The 19,979-nt window shown below is 35.6% G+C and overlaps 1 protein-coding gene across 1 annotated transcript; it reads left to right on the plus strand.

The window, feature by feature from the left end:
* The first annotated feature begins 286 nt into the window (after positions 1-286).
* Positions 287-18,487, plus strand: LOC142975167 (uncharacterized). The gene is made up of 4 exons (XM_076117897.1): positions 287-437; positions 1,042-1,165; positions 4,195-4,455; positions 18,356-18,487. The coding sequence occupies exons 1-3, from the start codon at positions 399-401 to the stop codon at positions 4,446-4,448; spliced, it is 417 nt and encodes a 138-aa protein (XP_075974012.1). The 5' UTR covers positions 287-398; the 3' UTR covers positions 4,449-4,455; positions 18,356-18,487.
* Positions 18,488-19,979: the final 1,492 nt, after the last annotated feature.

A 19,979-nucleotide genomic window follows, 5' to 3' on the forward strand; every position in this document is an offset into this window, starting at 1 on the left:
TAGCAAAAAATGCACGTTTTGACAAATTCTCATCGTTCAATCTTTATTAGTTTAGATGAATTTGGACATTGCTAACATTTTATGACGTCACAGTAGGATTTATGATCTGATTTGGATGCAAAAATATTATAATTATTTGTATTAATACGCACATTACACGCGTTAACTTGTAAGATATACTTGTGTTAATGTGACTCATTATAGCTTAACTCAACCGTAGGAACCTACAGGTATATAATACCTCTTTGTAGCAACCGATAAAATTCGGACATTTTTTATTCGGGTGTCATTGATAAAAAAACTGTCAAGTGTTGGTCTCAAATAATATCATTTATACTCGTGTAATTGGTATTATAAAAAGTCTTAAGTGTGTTAATATAGTTACAAAATAAAGTAAAATGTTAGTACCAACCTGTTTAGTGAAATTCTGTGAATTGGTTAGTAGGACATGTTATATTTTATATTATGTATAAACAACAATAGGTAAGGTCAGTTGTTGCGCTGGTTAACAAAAAAAACTGGCGTCTCTTGAGTAAAACAATAATAAACCATCTAGTTTTCTGCATAACCATCATAACATCTAAAAACCATAAAAAACCTTTTGTGAAACACTAAAGTACTTCGACTTAATTACAAGTTTGCTTACGTTCCTCCGAAAAGTACACGATGTGAGATCTTATAGCCAGACAATTTAGTACACAGCCTTATAGGAATGATTCTCGGCTGGCGGATGCATACAACATAGAATTTAAAATTTCATCCACCCTATGACTAATGCGGCAAACGTTTACCTGTTTGGCTGTTTCCTTGGTCTACGTTTTTAGCTGTATATACAGCGAATTTTTTAAATATATTTGAAAATATCGTGGATTCCAAGTCTCTCACAATTTGCCTATTGTTCTAATTGGTTATGATTACTATGTACTGTTCTTGGTTTTGTCCTGATCCCTCGTGGGGTCTTCCAGTTCGCTTCGTAGACGCCTGTTCTGTCCCGTGTAGGTATAATCAGCGTTCGACATGATAGGGTGAATTATTTTGCAGGCGTTAACAGTTGCATGTGTAACTCTACATCACTACAGTTATGACTTGACGGACGTCCCCACGCTGGTTCTTTGCTCCGGCACATATATCGGATACCTCGTCGTGCTAACTGGCGAGATTGTTGGTGAGCACTGAATATTATAGATTGTACAAAGCATAATATAGATATATCAAAAATGTGAATTTAGTACAATGAAAAAGTAATAAATTCTTGGGTCGTCAGTAGTTTCTGCCTTTTCAGTAATTAAAGACAAAGTTAATTCATATCTACTTTGTTGTAATTATTATTGTAATATATATAGTAACCTTGACTAGCCTTTATGTCGCGGTCGCGGATTGGGCGAAGTGCTATTAGTCTTTTCTAATTGAACATTTCTTAAAATAGTAGCCTGGAGTTCGGGAACGTACCTGGCAAATGGCAATAGGTTTGCTTCTTATTACGTGGGCTGATGAGGCTAACATTGTTAATGGCAAAACGTGTATTTCTCATCTACGCCATCGTTTATATAACAGGTGTGATATTATTTATGTAACACATCGGTCAATAAGTCCTGAGCTTAACGTTTAAAAAAGCTGTTAAAAATATCTTCTGATTTCCAAAAGCTATGGCTCCTTGATGGTACTTGTATAATATATTTTATTTTTATATAATATACTAGCGGACCCGACAGACGTTGTCCTGTCTAATAAATTAAAAATTAATAAAAAAGACATTGTCCAGCGGACAAAATTGTTAATCTAAACCATTCTCAGATCCCCTTGAACACCACAAAAAAAAAATCATCAAAATCGCTCCAGTCGTTTAAGAGAAGTTCTGTGACATACACACTTACAGAAGAATTATATATACATAAATATAAAGATGGAATAAAGCATAGATTCACTGCTACAGACCAGAGTCAAAACAGCAAACATTTGAGATTAAGTTTTATTTTGATTAATTTTAGATTTGATGTTTTATGGTTGAATAAAAGGATAACTTGATTTTAAGAGAATTGTTGTAAAATAAAAGATGGCGAGAGAGTGGGGTGAATAATGTTACGATGATGCGAATAAGACGTGTATATGCTGTATACATTTGGTGGAGATACCTACACTATTTGTCCAAACTTGAGTTCTTCTTGTACAATACCATCACTACATGAGGGGACGGCGACCGACGGAAGCCGGCCGAGGTGTCAGAAAACACAAATCTCAGTTGGAAAAGTTATTGATTTGAGATGCGCCTTTATACTTATTCATCATTAAGTACTTCCAGGTGGTATAGAGAAATCTATAGCGAATATTGCACAGCAAATGCAAAATAACGGTGATCTTAGATAACGTCAGATAAGAGAGAATAGGTCATAATTTTCCCCGTTTTTCTAACATTTTTCACTGGTACTCTGCTCCTATCGGTCGTAGCGTGATGATATATAGCCTTTAGCTTTTCTCAATAAATAGGCTATCCAATAGAAATAATTCTTCAATTCGCACCAGTAGTTCCTGAGATTAGCGCGTTCAAACAAACAAACAAACAAACTCTTCAGAGTTAAATAAACACATAAGTTGATGGACGCCGCGGTCCCTGGGGCGCAGTGGTTAAGGCTCTTGCCATGCCATTACCAGCGTGACGGGAAGTCATGGGTTCGATTCCCACACGGAACAAATATATGTATTTTGCGTTATCCACCGATAGTTATTTCGGGTCTGGCTGCACTTTGTGTCCATTATTTGTTAAAAGTACCCGCAACACAAGAGCAATTCAAAGTGCGAAAGATGTCATTTGATAAAAAAAGAACGAGCGAGCTAAACAAAAATTATACACCTATTTACATTATCTACTTTTAGCCTGTATTTGAAGAGCTATGTCGCTTAACCCAGATCTTACAATGTCGGTCTAGATCAAGCTGTCAAATCGGATATCCACTTTGGGTAAGATTAGGTTTTTCTGACAAATCTTAAAATCGAATGTTCGTGTGAACTCTTCCATAAAAATACAATTGCCACTGACTCGGATGCTGCAAACACTCAGATCCGACTCTGTAAAACACGACTCCGTGTGAACGTCGGCTAACTGCACGGCTAGCCGCTCCCGCGGTTTACCGCGGCTTAGTACTTATATTAGAAACATCAAAGGAGGACCGGAAAAAATGTATGGTAGTTGGTCCAAGAACCAATAACGACGTGACATGTATAATTAGAAAGGTCTTATAATAAAGGTCTTATAATAGTTACTATTGGAGCTCATTTCAAATCACTGTGTGAAAAAAGTTATGTTAGTTATACTATTACAGTATATTATAAGACCTTTTTAATGACATGTGTCACATCCTTATTGGTAACAAGGACTGTTTTGTCCGATCGTCCTTTAATGCGTCTTAAGGCCCCTCGCCCGCGGCGACATTTTGTAGCGAAGCAGTCGCGATGCTGTCGCGCGTAGTATCGATAAAGTCGCAAAGCGGTTGCTAGCTGTGTGCGGCCCAGATTCAGTCGCGATACAAACGCGATTCAGTTACGGCACAAAAAATACCTTGAATTGGTACAGTTGCAAGATGGATTCCATTGAAGCAACATTAATCACGTTGTCTTTGGTGATGCTTTTACGTAAGCAACCGAAGCGTAGGCAACGAAAGTAAAAGTATCAATACGGTCGCGATGCAGGAGCGCGTTGGCGTCGTTACTGTAGCGCGTTGCAAAGGCGACTAACACGCGTTATATTTGAACAGATGCAGTCGCGCGTTTGCCAAACGCGCGACTGCATCGCTAGAAAAGGTCACCGTGGGCGAGGGGACTAAAGTAATAGATTTTTTAAATCAAAGTATTTCTTTTTCCAGTATTTGTAAGATACTACACTACACTACTTTCAAAAACACTTTTTTGTTGCCCAGATATAGTAGTCAGTTTTATTTATTTAATCAGTTATTGTTTTCTGTGGTTGTAGGATAACAATACTACGATTTACTTTATTGAATGTATTATATTATCCTGCGCATGTAGCTGCAATAATATTGATTTGTGTTTTCTAAATTTGATTTAAATTGAAAAAACTGTTTGTCCCTAGATTGGCAAATTTTATTGTTTTCGTAATATTACCATTAGGTACATTTGTTGACATAATATTATACTTGCTTTGCAATTGTTCTTGTAAGTGTCAGTCACTTAACATTCTAGGAGAGATGTTACTGGCGCCGCTGGACCTGGTCCAAGATATGTACTTTGGCATCCTTGGAGTCGGCATGTTCGCCACCAGCGGCTCGATGGTGATGTCAAACAGGGTCAAAAACTCGTTGTACCCGAGGATGGGCGACCACAACTCCGCTATTCTGCTCGCGTCTCTTTCGTTGCTCAACGCCTTGTTCATGTTCCTCGATCTAAGCATGGCTTACTTCGACTCAGAGGAATTCGACGAAGAGGCGAGCGTGTAGCAACCAGGTGAACTATTTTAACAAAATACTTGTAGGTAGTATAGTATATAGTTTCATTGATATTCACATATCCTACCCAAAAATATAATTTACCTTTAGATAAAAGTACAATTACGTGTTTAGAACACAATATTACATTGTATGAAAAAAACGAACTTGTAAAAAAATATCCATCACCATCAGTGCCTTGTCCTAGGAACCACTGGCGGTCGTCAAATGTTTTTGGTTGTCGCACACTGCTTTATAAAAACAACTTTAAGTAATTCACGAAAGGTTGATTTTCCAAAACCATGTGCATAGGGATTTATTGGTGTGATTGAGGACAGATTTACGTGTTACTATTGTTCGAAACTGTGCATCTTGAATGTTTTTTTATTAATGTTAGTGGCTGTTAATTTCACAAGATCTTGTCTGGGTGTCAAAAAAATCACACAGAATGGGGATTGTTAATTTTTTTTAACATAGGTTTTTATTTTATTTTCAGAAAATTATTTGAATATTTTAATTATAGGGACAATAGTTATTTTTTAAAAATATTTAAAATATATTTCATATGACGTCATCAGTGGCATAATTCCTTGTGCTATTGCCTTGTTAGCAGAACTTCGAGAAAAGATTTTCTGTGTCAACTGTCATCATAAAATCTGTCATATTTCTGTTTATGTTTTTAAACTGATCTACAACTAATTGTAATCGTAATTATTATTGATATATTATAAGAACGTTTCAACAAAATGAGTGGTACTTTTGTTCAAGCAGACTCTCGAAACCTGCCTAATGAAGATACTGTTATGATATTTGAATATATCTCGACTAGAAGTCACCGTAGAGTAGATGAAATAAACGAAGGAAAAATCCAAATGTAATTAGGTAAATTAAAGTAACAAAAAGGAACAAAACACTTACATTATCAAAAGCTTTTAATTTTTTCTCCTAGTAAATTAAATAAGTGCTATTCTCTCAATGTGGTTGTTTACTCCTTGTATAAACACTTGGGGGCCTAAGAATCTCATGCCATGAGAGCTTAATATTGAATCTTTACCATTAAAACCTCTATTAGCTAAAACAACACCTGCTTCACGACTCCACTTCTCCCTTAAATCTCCTCTTATACGTACAATATTTTTGTAGACTATTAAGACTTGACTTGACAAAACACTTCCTGCATTCCATATTCCACTTATCTATAAAAGTTAATACGTAAACGAAATAAAATCTATAAACTGTATGCAATACAACATTAAAACCGAAACGATATCGGATTATCAACTATATAGGTTATATTTTTGTTTACGATTTTGACATAAATTTTACAATTAATATTTGGCAGAAAGTTTTTTCGGAATTTGTTAGGCAACAGCACAAACCTAAAAGTCCTATGATGACGTCATTTGAAGGGCAAGCAAGGTCAAACATATTTTTGCAAAAATATCAATGTATTAACAATATTTTTCATTAAAAATTCATTTATAATGTTTAGGAGTGCTACTCATCGAAATGGTTTTCCAAAAGTGAACAACAGCATAAAAAAAAGTGAACAATCCCCATTGCGTTCCCTGGTCGAATACTGTCCTGTCTTTATAATCCCTTTTGAGACACCACAGAGTCGCTATACTTACTACATTAATTTACTATGCATTCTACCATCCAAAGATTGCAAGGAGAGTAAAATAGAACATTGGTTCTAGTAATGTACATTTAATAGTCACTTACAACACCTAACCTTAGTTAAAATGAGATAAATAAAATAATGAATAATAGTCATAATTTATTGGCTGGAACTAGTTGTACAATTTAAAAAGAATTAATATTATTATTATAAAAAAGACAACTCCCACACTAAGAATTGCTTTACAAACATACAAACAACTGACACAAAGTAAGACCAGTCCCTAAACAAGTATTTGTGGATCGCACTAATATTGAATCGAATGTACGGCCTCTCGATGCCTTCTTAACCTGTGCCACGAATAGAAGGCTGTCAATTACAGAATAGAACCGTATAAAGTATTGTCGGTTATACTTAAACATAAGTAGTTATTATTACTAAATAGATATAATACTAGGGCACTCAGAAAGTTTTGAGAATAACAGTTTTTTTTTGTATGGGACACTGTCGGGTTATTGTATTTTTTAAAACTACAATATTTATGAGTATAAATACATAAGTCTCAAATTTTAAATTTTATTCGGATTTTATTATTAGCAAAAAATAATTTACCATGTCGCACTGAAAACTTAAACTGACACGAGAACTACATGTGTACTTTATAATGCAACTTGGAGACAAGAGTTTCTATTGCGTGAGGCGCGATAAACTAATGGATCTGATATAATCTCATACATATAATTGCAATATTCATTGTGATTTCATGCGATGGCCAAGTCGATCCATCTGTTTAAAACGTAAAATATTTTTAATAGTGGCATCATAATACTTATCTAATAACTTAAGACAGAAGGTCCTTTAAGTATAGACTAAATATATTAACCGACTTGGTATCACATGGATCTCACAACTTTTTGCGGCAGAGAGACTGAGCTGCGAGACTTGGGGTTTTTACATGATGTTTTTGATGGCATATAAATTACATGCAGTAATAATATTAATTTATTTAGAAAGATGATATTTATGCCTCCTTGTGAATTTTTGACAATTTTTCGCGTTAACAAATGTAGCTGTACCATCTCTTTGGAAGTTTTATTTTAATTTAAACACTCACACACAAACCATCACATTATTATAACATATATTTACATTAGGAAACTACGTCCTTCTTTTAAAAATATAGGTAAGTAAGTTCCTATTTATTTTGCTTGAACCATTTTGCAGCAAGGACCGTGTGAACTACGATATTTCTACATGCGGAAAATAGCTTTGAATATATCTGATTGAAGAAAGAATTGACAGTCATATTTATGGAAGTGTCATGTATTGCTTATATGTATCAGAACCGATGTTCCCGTTTTCGCACTATCACGTTGCCTAACACTAATGTACTAATTCCGATCTCTAATATATATGAAATTGAAAAATCACTACGTACGGAAATATAAGAATCAAATCCATGTATTTCTATAATATATGTAAAGTATAGACTTCTATGTTATATAAGCCCTGTCTTGAATGCTCAGCTTATTAAGAATGCGTTCATAGCCAGTTGCGCTCACTGGTCGGTAAACGATCTATGGGTTAAGCAACCGTTGGTGCGGTCATTCTATAGATGGGAGACCGCATAGTGGTATTTGAACTGAGCGTCTCCGTGTCTCGGAGGGCACGTAAAAAGTCGGTCCCGGTAATTGTCAACTAAGATAACAGTCGTTAAGCCATGTCAAAGGCCTTTCGGGTGGCTTGAACCACTTTAACACTAGGTTAACCATATTATAGACAGATATAACAACTACGAGCTAACTTCACTTGATACGTACCCAGAACGAAAAATAATAAGATCTTCTTCTGACGGATTTGAAAAATCGTCGAAAAAAAGATGATCGCCGGTGATATGCTGCTCTTTGTCTACTCATATTGTTACGATTGTTCTTTATGTTGATGGCATTGCAATCGTTATAAGAAGTTGTAAACACAACGTTAAATGCATTACAGACACGAAATAATAATTTTTATGTTCTATGAAATTCCATTATATTTACATGTCAATACATTGTTTCCTAAGAGGATTGCAGCGAAACGTTCTTAGTAAAAGTTGTTCCTAGTTATCATTACTTTAATTTGACACTGCTTTCATTAATGGCCGCCGACCGCCCAGAAGTGGCCATTCTCCTTTATGATTTTTTTATGTGATGAAGAGTATTAATTATAGTAGTATATGTTGCCCAACTACTGATTCTATGTCTATACCAAGTTTAATTTTATATTATTGGTTGTTGAAGATCAATAGTAGTGAGATTTTACCGATATATAGGACGAGGAATTGAATGAATGCCATAAGTATCAGATTGCAGTGACTGATAGGCTCTTATATCGGTGAACAATAACACTGTTTCATTCTCTTTTGATAAAGAGAAGCTTCCTAAACCAATAAATAAACCATTATGCATTAATGCAGCGCCAGATGATACTCCTACAAAGTTCTCAATGTTCAATAAGCATATGAAATATCCCCAAGTTCTAGGAATCCATTCATCACAGTCCGTCCAAACAGTGTCTACTACGTAATCCACAGCTTCTAGTTGAACGTTCTGTTTAACATGTAACCGGTCAATGAAACCGAAGCCGGCTATAGTGAATATTCCGTCAGGCTTTATTCTAACTCGTCTACAATTGTACATATTTACATGAAAAGGATAACGGAAATAGGAAACAGGTCGGCCGAAGACTCTACGAGTAGCCATCAACGTTACAATATCGTGCAGTGGACTTATCAATGGCTCCTTCTCATGAAATGGTGTATAGCTTGTACGAGAGTGTGAGTATTGATACATTACACCAGTCACTCTTGCTGAATAGTTCTCAAACCAGTCACGATATACAACATGAACTTTTACATAGCTAGTTATTCGAACTTCAGAGTTTCCAGGACCTGTAATAATTGCCCGAAACGGATTAGCTGGGGCTATTATAGTGTAGGCGGAAATCCAAACTCCTGAACATAAGGGTATATCGTTAAGAGATATTCCCACAACAAAATCATAATTATCATTATGTTCAACCCATGTATAATTTAGTACTTCGTATGGTTCCGTAGTCGTTGTTGTTTCATTTGCGGTGTCTTGACCATATATCAATGTTATCGGCATTATGAAAAACAGGAACCTGAAAAAAGGCGAGGACATTAATAGTTTTGAAGTAGTGAGGTCTCAAACCAGGCTAAACCTGTAGGTATCTTGGGCATTTGAACAAAAATATTTCGACAAAAAATCATCAAATGTAAGATGACAACAGTTTTTGTGTCACATAAAATGAGCCATATCCATCCTTATTAGGATTGTTAAGATCTATGACAACAGTAATAATGTGTTTTTCCGTGATAACTATTTTGTCTCTGGTGTGCTTTGTTCATCTGGGTGGACCATGTTTCTTTTTAATTTATTTATCTGACTCTATTTTGGGCAGGATTATTTTTATATTTTCTTTTGGCTTTATTTTCAATTATTCTGCCAGCTACATTAGTTTTTTGTGTGTATGTGAAGATCAATTAATCAACTAGCTAATTTATTTTATAAAACTATACGTATCTTTGATTACTTGTTTTCATTATAATATTATTACATTATAACTTCTTTAATTGTTAATTTAGAGCAAAAAGTTATGAAATATATTTGTAGGCAAAATAATTTCCTACAAATTATGCTTTCACATTTTTATTGTAAGACGCATAGTTTCCGAGATATAGTGAAAAAAGTGTTTCCACCCCCTTTTCCAAGATGGCGGCTGGGGGACAAGGGTGGCGACCCCACAAACTTTAAGTTAAGCTTCTATTGACCCCCCCTACATGTCCCAAAAATAAAATTGCGTCCTCTAAGAAATGCAATTTTCGGCCCTCAAATTGTGACATTTCAATGGACTAATATTTCAACAACTGCAATTGTCTTTTTTTAGGAAAACTGTTATAAGAAATCATATGTATAACGGTATACAATTGGTAAGATCAATAATATCTATACTAATATATAAAGCTGAAGAGTTTGTTTGTTTGTTTGATTGTTTGTTTGTTTGTTTGAACGCGCTAATCTCGAGGACTACTGGTCTGATTTGAAAAATTCTTTCAGTGTTAGATAGCCTATTTATTGAGGAAGGCTATATATCATCACGGTACGACCAATAGGAGCAGAGTAGCAATAAAAAATGTTCCAAAAACGGGGAAAATTTTGACCCATTCTCTCTTATGTGACGCAAGCGAAGTTGCGCGGGTCAGCTAGTTATTTATACAAAGAATTACAACTCTAGAGCAAAAAAAAGCTACAAATACTTCTAAATTCTCTCTCTTTAGTTGTGTGCACCTTTCGTACTGGAAAATGATTTTTTTTATGATGCATATAGTGTTTTTACGACACCAATCAGGCACAGAGAAATCAGATTTTTGCTTAAAATCATGCATAACTCATCATACATGTAGATTTCAATATTGATATTTTTTACACGAATCTATTACTCAAAAGTACCATACGAATCACAAATTGAAGTTGTAAAACAATAGGATAAACTTTATAAAGTAGGTATTGTAATCAGCAGGTCACCTGAACCAAGGACTACAAAACGGAACTTCGACAAATTCTTGTACGACACTACTCTACTCCGACAAAATGGCACTCCGATGCGTTTTAATTTAGACAATACTAGAGTTCGATATACCTAGTCTCAGACACTATTGTACACCGACAAACCGTTTCTTCGACATAACTTTAATAAGAAACAATGCGACTTCGACGACATACTCCTTCGAAAATAATGCTAGGTCGACAGCAGTAAACTTCGAAGTACTCTTCTCAGGCATGTTGTACTTCGACAATATCGTAAATCGACGTGACACATCTAAGCCACCAATGTATATCAATTTTTTTTTAATGTATTTTAATGAACTACTTTTACAGAATATTTTTATTTTTCATAGCAGTGATAGCTAGAGAATATTTTTATTTTTCATAGCAGTGAGAGACTAGGTATATCGAACTCTAGTATTGTCTAAATTAAAACGCATCGGAGTGCCATTTTGTCGGAGTAGAGTAGTGTGTCGTACAAGAATTTGTCGAAGTTCCGTTTTGTAGTCTCAAATAAGTTCAAGTGCAGCTTACGCCACATTAATCAGTATTATATGCCGGACACTTCTTATTTACTTGTTTACAAGCAAAATTAAATATTTATAATTATTAATACCCATTTTTTTGCAAGAGAGCGATTCATCTCCTTTCAATATAATTTAGTCTTAAATTTATTTATTTAACGGAAAATGCGACATTGATCATTTTGTTCCGGAAAATGGCAAACGGACACGCTATATGAATCAGAAATACGAATTTTAAATATTTTATTTTGTACTTAGACTGCAATTATTTCTAAAATACCATTTGTACCACATAAGGACAAAGCTTAACCGTTTATAAAAAAATTCGTGATGTTATGTTAGTTGCTTACAGAAATATACCCATAGACATCGAAAATATTGTCTCTGAAGAGCTACCCTTAACTGTTTTTCATAGTAAGGCTCAAAATATTAGTAGTGGCCCACGTATGTACCTATTAACACGTGAAACTAAACCCCCTTACGCACTAGCGGTTAGCCCCTTGCTTACAGTTTAGTTTGCAACCGCCTGACAATTTTGGCGGTTAAGTGGGTTTCACAGGTGGTTGTGTTGTCACATAATATGTATTTAATTAATACATAATATCACGCCTGTTATACCAGAAGGCGTAGGCAGAAGTGTATAAAATCGTCCCATTGAAAATGTTAGTCCCATGTAGTAGAGGGCAGGCCAAGTTTAGTAGCATGCCCCTTAAATGACTATATAAACGGCATATTTACCGGGTACGTAATAAAATTTCCAGCTACTATTAAGAAATATTCTAAATTAAATTAGAAAATACCAACAGTACTTTGCCCGACCCTAAGGTCGAACCCTAGACCTCGCCGTCAACAGGATACACGGATACACTATAGATAACACCACCGAGACAGTAAAATAATCTTCTAGATTATACTATGATGGTACTTATGAAATTTTAATAATAATTGCAAGGAGAGGATTTATTTTTCAAGCACTATATCAATCAATTACCATTGAAATATCAACAACTTACATGGTGATGTGTATCCGTTGTTGAGCCTCGAATGAAATGATGGCAATGAGAAGTTTATGTAATTAATACTGTTGCATATACTGTAACGATAGTCTGTCAACAACGTAATGAGTAAGAGAGCGCCCATTAATTACGTGAGACAACCAGTGAAGGGTTGAGCAGAATTTCATATACTTTAGAGAGAAACGAGGGAGAAGACGCTAGCCGTCTGCGTGGTGCCAGCTTCCAGCCGGCGCGCCGGCCGCAAGCTGAGAGTTCGGCGTCTGCCTAAACTTGCGTCTTGTCTGTTATAGGCGAGCTATAATAGCTCACAAGCACTGTTGGATCCCTGCCTATAACACTTACTCAGATGACAATACGAAGCTGATTGCATGCTTGAAGCATGCTGTCAGCGTCGGTCGGCTGCATGTATGGTTTAATTTTCAAATTAAAATGACGAGTAAATCTGAGCGATGCCGTTGCAGAGCTGACATAATGTGCCTTAATTGAAACTGTGTTTCTGGCCTTTTTGTGATCAAGCTTACATAAATGAGAGCGTTACATATATAAAAATATAAACTTTTTTGAATAAATTATGCTTTAAAAATCGAAAAAGAGATAGGTTTATTAATGGCTAGTGTTAGTAACTAGTCATATTGTTATGTTATGTTATTTCACCCGAAAGGAAGAGGCGAAAAAAACATTACGTAATTAATGGACGAAAAATACAACATGTTTGGAAACACTATCTACAAATAAAGAATATGTACAAACAATATGTAATAATAAATGCTGGAATAAATACTTACTGTAATAATGGAAGTTTTTGAACTACCTCTGTGGTCTTAACAATAGTTTGTTTGATTTCCGGGTAGAACAAAGTGCAATTAGGTTTTTAACACGCTTTATTTGCTTCGGGTAATCTCTTCGGTAATTCTAGTCTGTGCGCGTTAACAAGTCAACAGCGGATATTCATTCATTCCAGTCACAGTCACAATTTGTTTTCTATCTGTTTCAGTGCATTTTTATTTATTTCTGACAGAAGACTATAATTGTGATTTTGTTGTTTGGGTTGGTTTTCCGTTAAGTGTTATTGTTAAGTTTTTGTTTGTAATATTCTGTTCACGTCAATTAACGTGTCCGATGATGATAACTCCAGAGGTACTAACAGCTCAAGTGATTTTAAAATGTATTATAGTTAATGAACAGGGTGTTTGTCATTTTTTTAGAGTTCCAGTGACTGGGACCGCAATAAACAGGACCTATGGGACTAGTACCCGGATTCATTGTTATTTTTAAATTTGTTCCCGGTGACTGGGACCAAATCAAATTTTCTATAGAAAATCTTGTAGTCATAAAATATCATAGTCTTTCATCATGCTTCAGTTTCGTTTAGAAAAATATCATTTGCGCTAGACATGGACTTATTCCACATGCTTGGTAATAGACTAAACTGTGCTGCGTATAATGGTTGGCTGTGGTAGTTATCTATACTAATATTATAAAGAGGAAATGTTTGATTTTTTGTTTGTTTGAAACGAATAGGCTCCGAAACTACTGGACCGAATTCAAAAATTTTATTACCGTTGGCAAACTACACTATTCCCAAGTGACATAGGCTATGGTTCATTTGAAAAAAAAACTTACTTAAACTTGAATAATCTAACCCAAGGTGTAAAAAAACTTCGTCCAAACGCGTGGGCTGCAAAAACTACATATTAATGACGGAACAAAATGATCTATAAAAAATGTCGCGACAACATGTCTCTTTTTTTTATAGTTACGTCACAATAAGCGTGCTTTTATTTAAAAAGAAATATATATACAACGTGTCACAAAACTCAACGTCAAAACGAAAACCTGAGCTAGGCCAGCAGCAGGAAGCGCACCATTTTGAGGCGCACAAAATGAATTAGCGCACATTTATTGTTCCTCGGAGCGCACCTCTTAGTTGCGGTTCGAGTAACAATTAAAAATAATAAAATTTTATGCACATATCACAGCCACACAGCCACAGTTATAAATAACAGTTTTAATCTGGGGGCACGGAAGTGCCCCCGCAAGTCGAGCAAAAAAAAGCGGCACGGCCGTAACATCCTTTTCTCGAAGCAATTCGGGCTATTTTGACACCCCTATAATTTCGTTGTGGATAAAACAAGAAGCCTGGATTTTCAGCAACTAATCAGTCATTGTATAAACACTGTATATTTCAAATTTCAGTCAATTTGAACCAGTGGTTTAAGAATGACAACTTGTTAAAATTTTGAATTTTGTCACTCACTGATTCACTGACTCACTGACTCACCGATCATCAAAAGTCTAAGGTACTTCTAGCAGACTTAGAAGCTTAAAATTTTGAATACAAATAGAGTTTAGTGTCTTAATCATGGGAAAAATTGAATATTTTCTAATTTCGGTCCAGTTTTCTAAATACACCAACTGCAGCAATAACTTTGTAATCTCATATAAATGTATAAGATTACAAGGTTACATTTGCAGTTAATGAATTATTATTACTGTAGAAAATAAAATAAATAGGTGCCTACTATATGAGGCATAACGGGAGGGGGTATAGGGTGGGTAAGGGTGTTTAGCCCATGAAACTGACCAACATTCCCATAGGAAGATATGTTGAATTATGAAAAAAAAACGTCTTTCCATACAAATTGGACTTATGTTCGCTCTACAAAAAGAAGTGAGATGCCATCAAAAACATTCTGTAAAAACCTCAAGTCTCGCCGTAAAAAGTTGTGAGATCTATATAATACCAAGTCGATTAATCTATTTAGTCTCTACTTAAAGGACCTTCTGTCTTAAGTTATTACGTATGTTATTATCATGCCAATTTGAAAAAAAATACCTTTAAAACAATAGATCGACTTGGTCATCGCAAGAAAACACAAATTCGCCATTAACATTTCAGGAGCATTAACTTCTCGTCGTGCTGTGTAGTGTGATACATACTAATAATCAAATCATGCATAATTTTCCCCGTTTTTGTAACATTTTTCGTTGCTAATCCACTTCTATTGGCTGAAGCGTGATGTTATATAGCTTATAGCCTTCCTCGGTAAATGGTCTATTCAACACGAAAATATTTTTCAATTCGAAGCAGTAGTTCCTGAGATTAGCGCGTTCAAACAAACTCAGCTTTATAATATTTGTATAGATTAGAGAACCTCGTAGCTAAGTAACAACCGCGCGCATCCATCTCAAAGGTTAAGCTACGCTTGCCGAGGTTGTTCTGTGGATGGGTGACCATATACTATAATATAATACTCATAAAGCTACTTAAAAGAATATACAAACAAATTTATTATAACTAACACGAAATTAAAACTATCCTACAATTAATTATAACTAACACGAAATATTTAGTGGAAACTATTTCAAACTAATATCAATTCGAAAGAGTATAACCTCAACTGATTAGAATAACGTAAGTAGCATAATAATCAAAGGCGAACGGCAGGTTTGTATGAAGAATTCGTACAGCTTATAAAATGTCATGTTTAGGTTTACTTTTTGTTTTAATTGGTAGCTAATATGATAGACAAGCTTATTTTAAAATTCTTATATTTTTTAAAGTTGGGAGATAAAAGTTATGTCCATTTTAAGAAGCCCCGATAGTTCGCTAAATTGCTCAGATGCTGTCAAAACCACGATCCAATACAACAGCAAATTAGCGGATGCGTAGACGTCAAACTAACAGTGACGTCTCATGAGATTTTCTTTTTCTTTAGTTGCAACAAATATGAGCCATATACCAAAAAATATTATGTAATTTATCAAATCTTTCTACCTTAATTATTAATTAATCCGGACTTCTAAAAATAATACTTCCAAATAAAAATAAGTGACTTAGCTCCCTTAATAAGTGGTATAAATTCTGTAACAAAACAACACCAACTTTAAGCTGTACGAAATCTGCCGATCTCCTTTCGGTTAAAAATCTCCAAAGCGTAGGCTTACCCAGCTAAGGCATAAAACGTAATGATAGTGCGATTTAATATTGCCAGTAGCGCCATCTAGTGAAAGCGCCAGTGCAACCGTAAAGAGCGGTGGAGCGGTTTCTTCCGATTGTCGCTGTTTTCCGTGGGAATGAGATATTTTCCCGGGGTAAAAAGAAGCCTTTGTCCTTTCTTGGGTATCAAAATATCTCCATACCAAATTTCATGCAAATTGGTTCAGTAGTTTACGCGTGATTGAGTAGCAGACAGACAGACAGACAGAGTTACTTTCGCATTTAAATTACCCCGGGAAAATGACGCATTTCCCGGGAAAATTCAGGTGGCGAACGACGTCGCGAATATTCAATATTATAATGACACTGAATTAACAAAATTCCGTTGTCATGGCAACTGTTTTAATGGCGGATATGCCTTAGCGCGATGTCGTTATATTAAGAGATATAAATAATTTTGAGAATATTTTTCAACTTAAACTACGTCCAAACGGAGTTTATCTTACATTGCGGTGTTCAGAAACCCAATATGTCAGTTGAAACGCCATTGAATAGATAAACTACCAATAAATGTACCTACTCAGAAACCGTGCATTAGTCATCTAACAAAAAGGTATTATCCATATATACTAATATACTAATCCATACTTTAATATTATAAATGCGAAAGTAACTCTGTCTGTCTGTCTGTTACTCAATCACACCTAAACTACAGAACCAATTTGCATGAGAGTTGGTATGGAGACATTTTGATACCCGAGAAAGGACATAGGCTATTTTTTACCGCGGGAAAATGACACATTTCCCAGGAAAATTCAGGTGGCGAACGAAGTCGCGAATAAGCAATTTTATAACGACACTAGCTGACCCGCGCATCTTCGCTTGCGTCCAATAAGAGAGAATGGGTGAAATTTTTCCCCTTTTTTGTAACAATAATAACTGGTTCTCTGCTCCTTTTGGTCGTAGCGTGATGATATATAGCCTATGTCCTTTCTCGGGTATCAAAATATCTCCATATCAAATTTCATGCAAATTGGTTCAGTAGTTTAGGCGTGATTGAGTAGCAGATAAACAGACAGACAGACAGAGATACTTTCGCATTTATAATATTAGTATGGATTGAATTAACAAAATTCCGTTGTCATGGCAACTGTTTTAATGGCGAATATGCCTTAGCGCGACTTCGTTATATTAAGAACAAAGCATATTTTGTTGTTAAGGAATAATTAAGCTTTGTATTAGTAAAAAAATCGTGAAATAATTCAGTAGTGTTAGAGAAAACCCCACAAACGTATCATACAACGTTTTTATTAACTTAAATGCAACATTATATAAAGCTGTGTTAAACAACTGTCAGACATGTCATTCAGTGAAGATATTTTGATACCCGAGAAAGAACATAGGCTAGTTTTTTCCCCGGGGAAATTACGCATTCTCATGGGATGGCGGACGAAGTCGCGGGTAAAAAATAGTTTTATATAAACGTACATAATAAACCATGACCTTAATCTATACATATCGAGTTCCTATGTGTTTCGGAAGGCACGTTAAGATGTGAGTCCCGGCTGTCATTTTCAAAGATCTTTGACAGTCGTTAACAGTAGTTGGAAGCTTGAAAGTCCGACAACCAGTCTTACCGAAGGGTATCGCGTTATAGCCCAGGTGACTGGGTTGTGGAGGGTCTGTTATTCAGCTGAATCTGGTGAGACTGGAAGCCGACTCCAATATAGTTGGAAGAAAGACTAGGCTGAAACGGAAAAAATGCCTTGTTTTCACGTACGTTTTGATTAATTACATTTGTGGGAGATTACCATAATATCACAACAATAATGCTCATACAAAATTTTACCTAGATCCATTTGATATGTTGTGAAAATGATTTTACAATAATTCCAAAAAATCACATTCGTCATCCCTAACTGTTCGTGTTTCGGTGGCCGTCAAAACGCAGCGATGCTTCTGCTAGTGTGCGGGCTGTAGCAACCGGTCGCTGCATCAAGCTTCCAATAAACGACTAAAACGCCGATGCTAAAAGTAGCTAGTGGCGGTCTCCCAATATCCGCTATTGACTTGTTAACGCGCACAGACTTCTATGTATAATAATTATATATCTATCCTTCTAACTGAAACATCGTCGTCGTCAACGAGAGGGGGCTTAGGCTCTGGACTGGGTAGAAAAAACGAATGATGAAGATGACTATTCTACAGGCGAGGCGGTATCGGCGGCGGCAGATGCGTACATTGACGCGTGGTGGTCGGCGAGCGGCAGCTGTCTATTCGCCACCTGTGGAGGGCTAACTCTCAAGTGGTGGCGCGATATACCTCCTTGTGCCCGCCGCTCCTACGCCCAGGCTGCCGCAACCTGCGCCCTGGCCAATGCTTCGCTACTGATCATAGACGCTCTGATCGCAGTCTGCTCAGCGCACAGAGATGATGGCAGCTCAGTCGCTAGAGTTAATAACAAAATTCCAAAGTCTTAGTGATATTTTAATAAAGCAATTATGTGAAATGTAATTTGTTGTTTGCGTTGATATTTATTGGAAATCCTGTGTTCTCTAATGTAATTCAGTGTTCTATAGTAAGGCCAACAAGACGAGATACAGAATGTAATCAATCAATCAATTTCAGCTGTTCAAAACATTGTTATTTGAATAAATTGTTTTGAATTTCGAATTTTAAACAAAAATCCAAGTAAATACTTTCATCACCAGTTATCAGCTTCTTCAAAAATGATTCAGTTTCATTACGTCGTAATAAAGAATCACAAATGAGTACACGGTTCATTAGGTTTCTTTCAGTGAGCTCGTGCGGTACCCAAATATCGAGCTTTTTTGTGTACCCAGCTTTTTTCAAATGCGCCAAAACTGTTTTGTGGTCAATTCCCAGTTCTTTAGCTACGTCGTAACTACTGATGAATATATCGATCCTGCTCCACTTTTTCAAAAATGGCATTGACATCAAAATTCCCATCAAATTCAAAATTTGTGCTACTCTCACAAACACTGCACTAGGTCCATAAGCATCGCTAATTTTTTTCGCGGCTTGCGTTGCGTTTTTACCTTTTTGAAGTAAAATTTTAAAATGTATCGAATTTCTTCATTCACTCATCTTGACATGACAGTACGAAAAACAAGAGAAAATCACACCTTTTCTTAATTTGAATTTGGAATTATGTTTTTAAAATTTTAACTTTCAATGATACCAAACCTTTTCCCCCAACCTAATGTATAATGTATATGTTACTGTAAAAGCCCGAACGGTGGTAAATCCTAAGATTTTCCGGTATAACCTAAGATTTACCAACTCGCAATGGTAAAAGTCCGAACAATTCTTTTATTTCGAACTTTTACCTATATTCACTTGATGATGTCGAGATGTCGACGGAGCCCCGCTTCGCGGGGCTCCTCCTTCTGGGTGGTTAAAAAAAAATAACCACGAAGGCTAAGGTGGGAGCTTCGCTTCGCTCGCTCCCACCTTAGCCTTCTAACCTAACCTACCCATGTCGCTTTGTCCAAAACTCCTACTTTATAACTATGTCACAGTATATAATTATACCGTGAAATAGTTATAAACATAGTTATGAAGGAGGATTTTTTTATATATCGTAACATAGTTTTTAAACTCTGGCTTGTTCGGACTTTTACCATTCAGAGTTGGTAAATCTTAGGTTTTACCGGAAAATCTTAGGATTTACCACAGTTCGGGCTTTTACAGTAACATATACAACATTATTTTTTCTTTATACTAAAGCCGAAATACCCTACAATAGATTATAACTTAAAAAGTCCTAAATATAAAAAAAATGTGTAATGAAAACTCAAGTGGTGACAGG

This window comes from Anticarsia gemmatalis, chromosome 8 (assembly GCF_050436995.1).
Source record: "Anticarsia gemmatalis isolate Benzon Research Colony breed Stoneville strain chromosome 8, ilAntGemm2 primary, whole genome shotgun sequence".
Lineage (NCBI taxonomy): Eukaryota > Metazoa > Arthropoda > Insecta > Lepidoptera > Erebidae > Anticarsia > Anticarsia gemmatalis.

Coding starts and splice junctions, on each gene's coding strand:
- LOC142975167 (XM_076117897.1), top strand. CDS start 399: ATGTTAGTACCAACCTGTTTAGTGAAATTCTGTGAATTG. Junction 438..1,041: donor TAGTGAAATTCTGTGAATTG/GTTAGTAGGACA, acceptor ATTATTTTGCAG/GCGTTAACAGTTGCATGTGT. Junction 1,166..4,194: donor GCTAACTGGCGAGATTGTTG/GTGAGCACTGAA, acceptor TTAACATTCTAG/GAGAGATGTTACTGGCGCCG.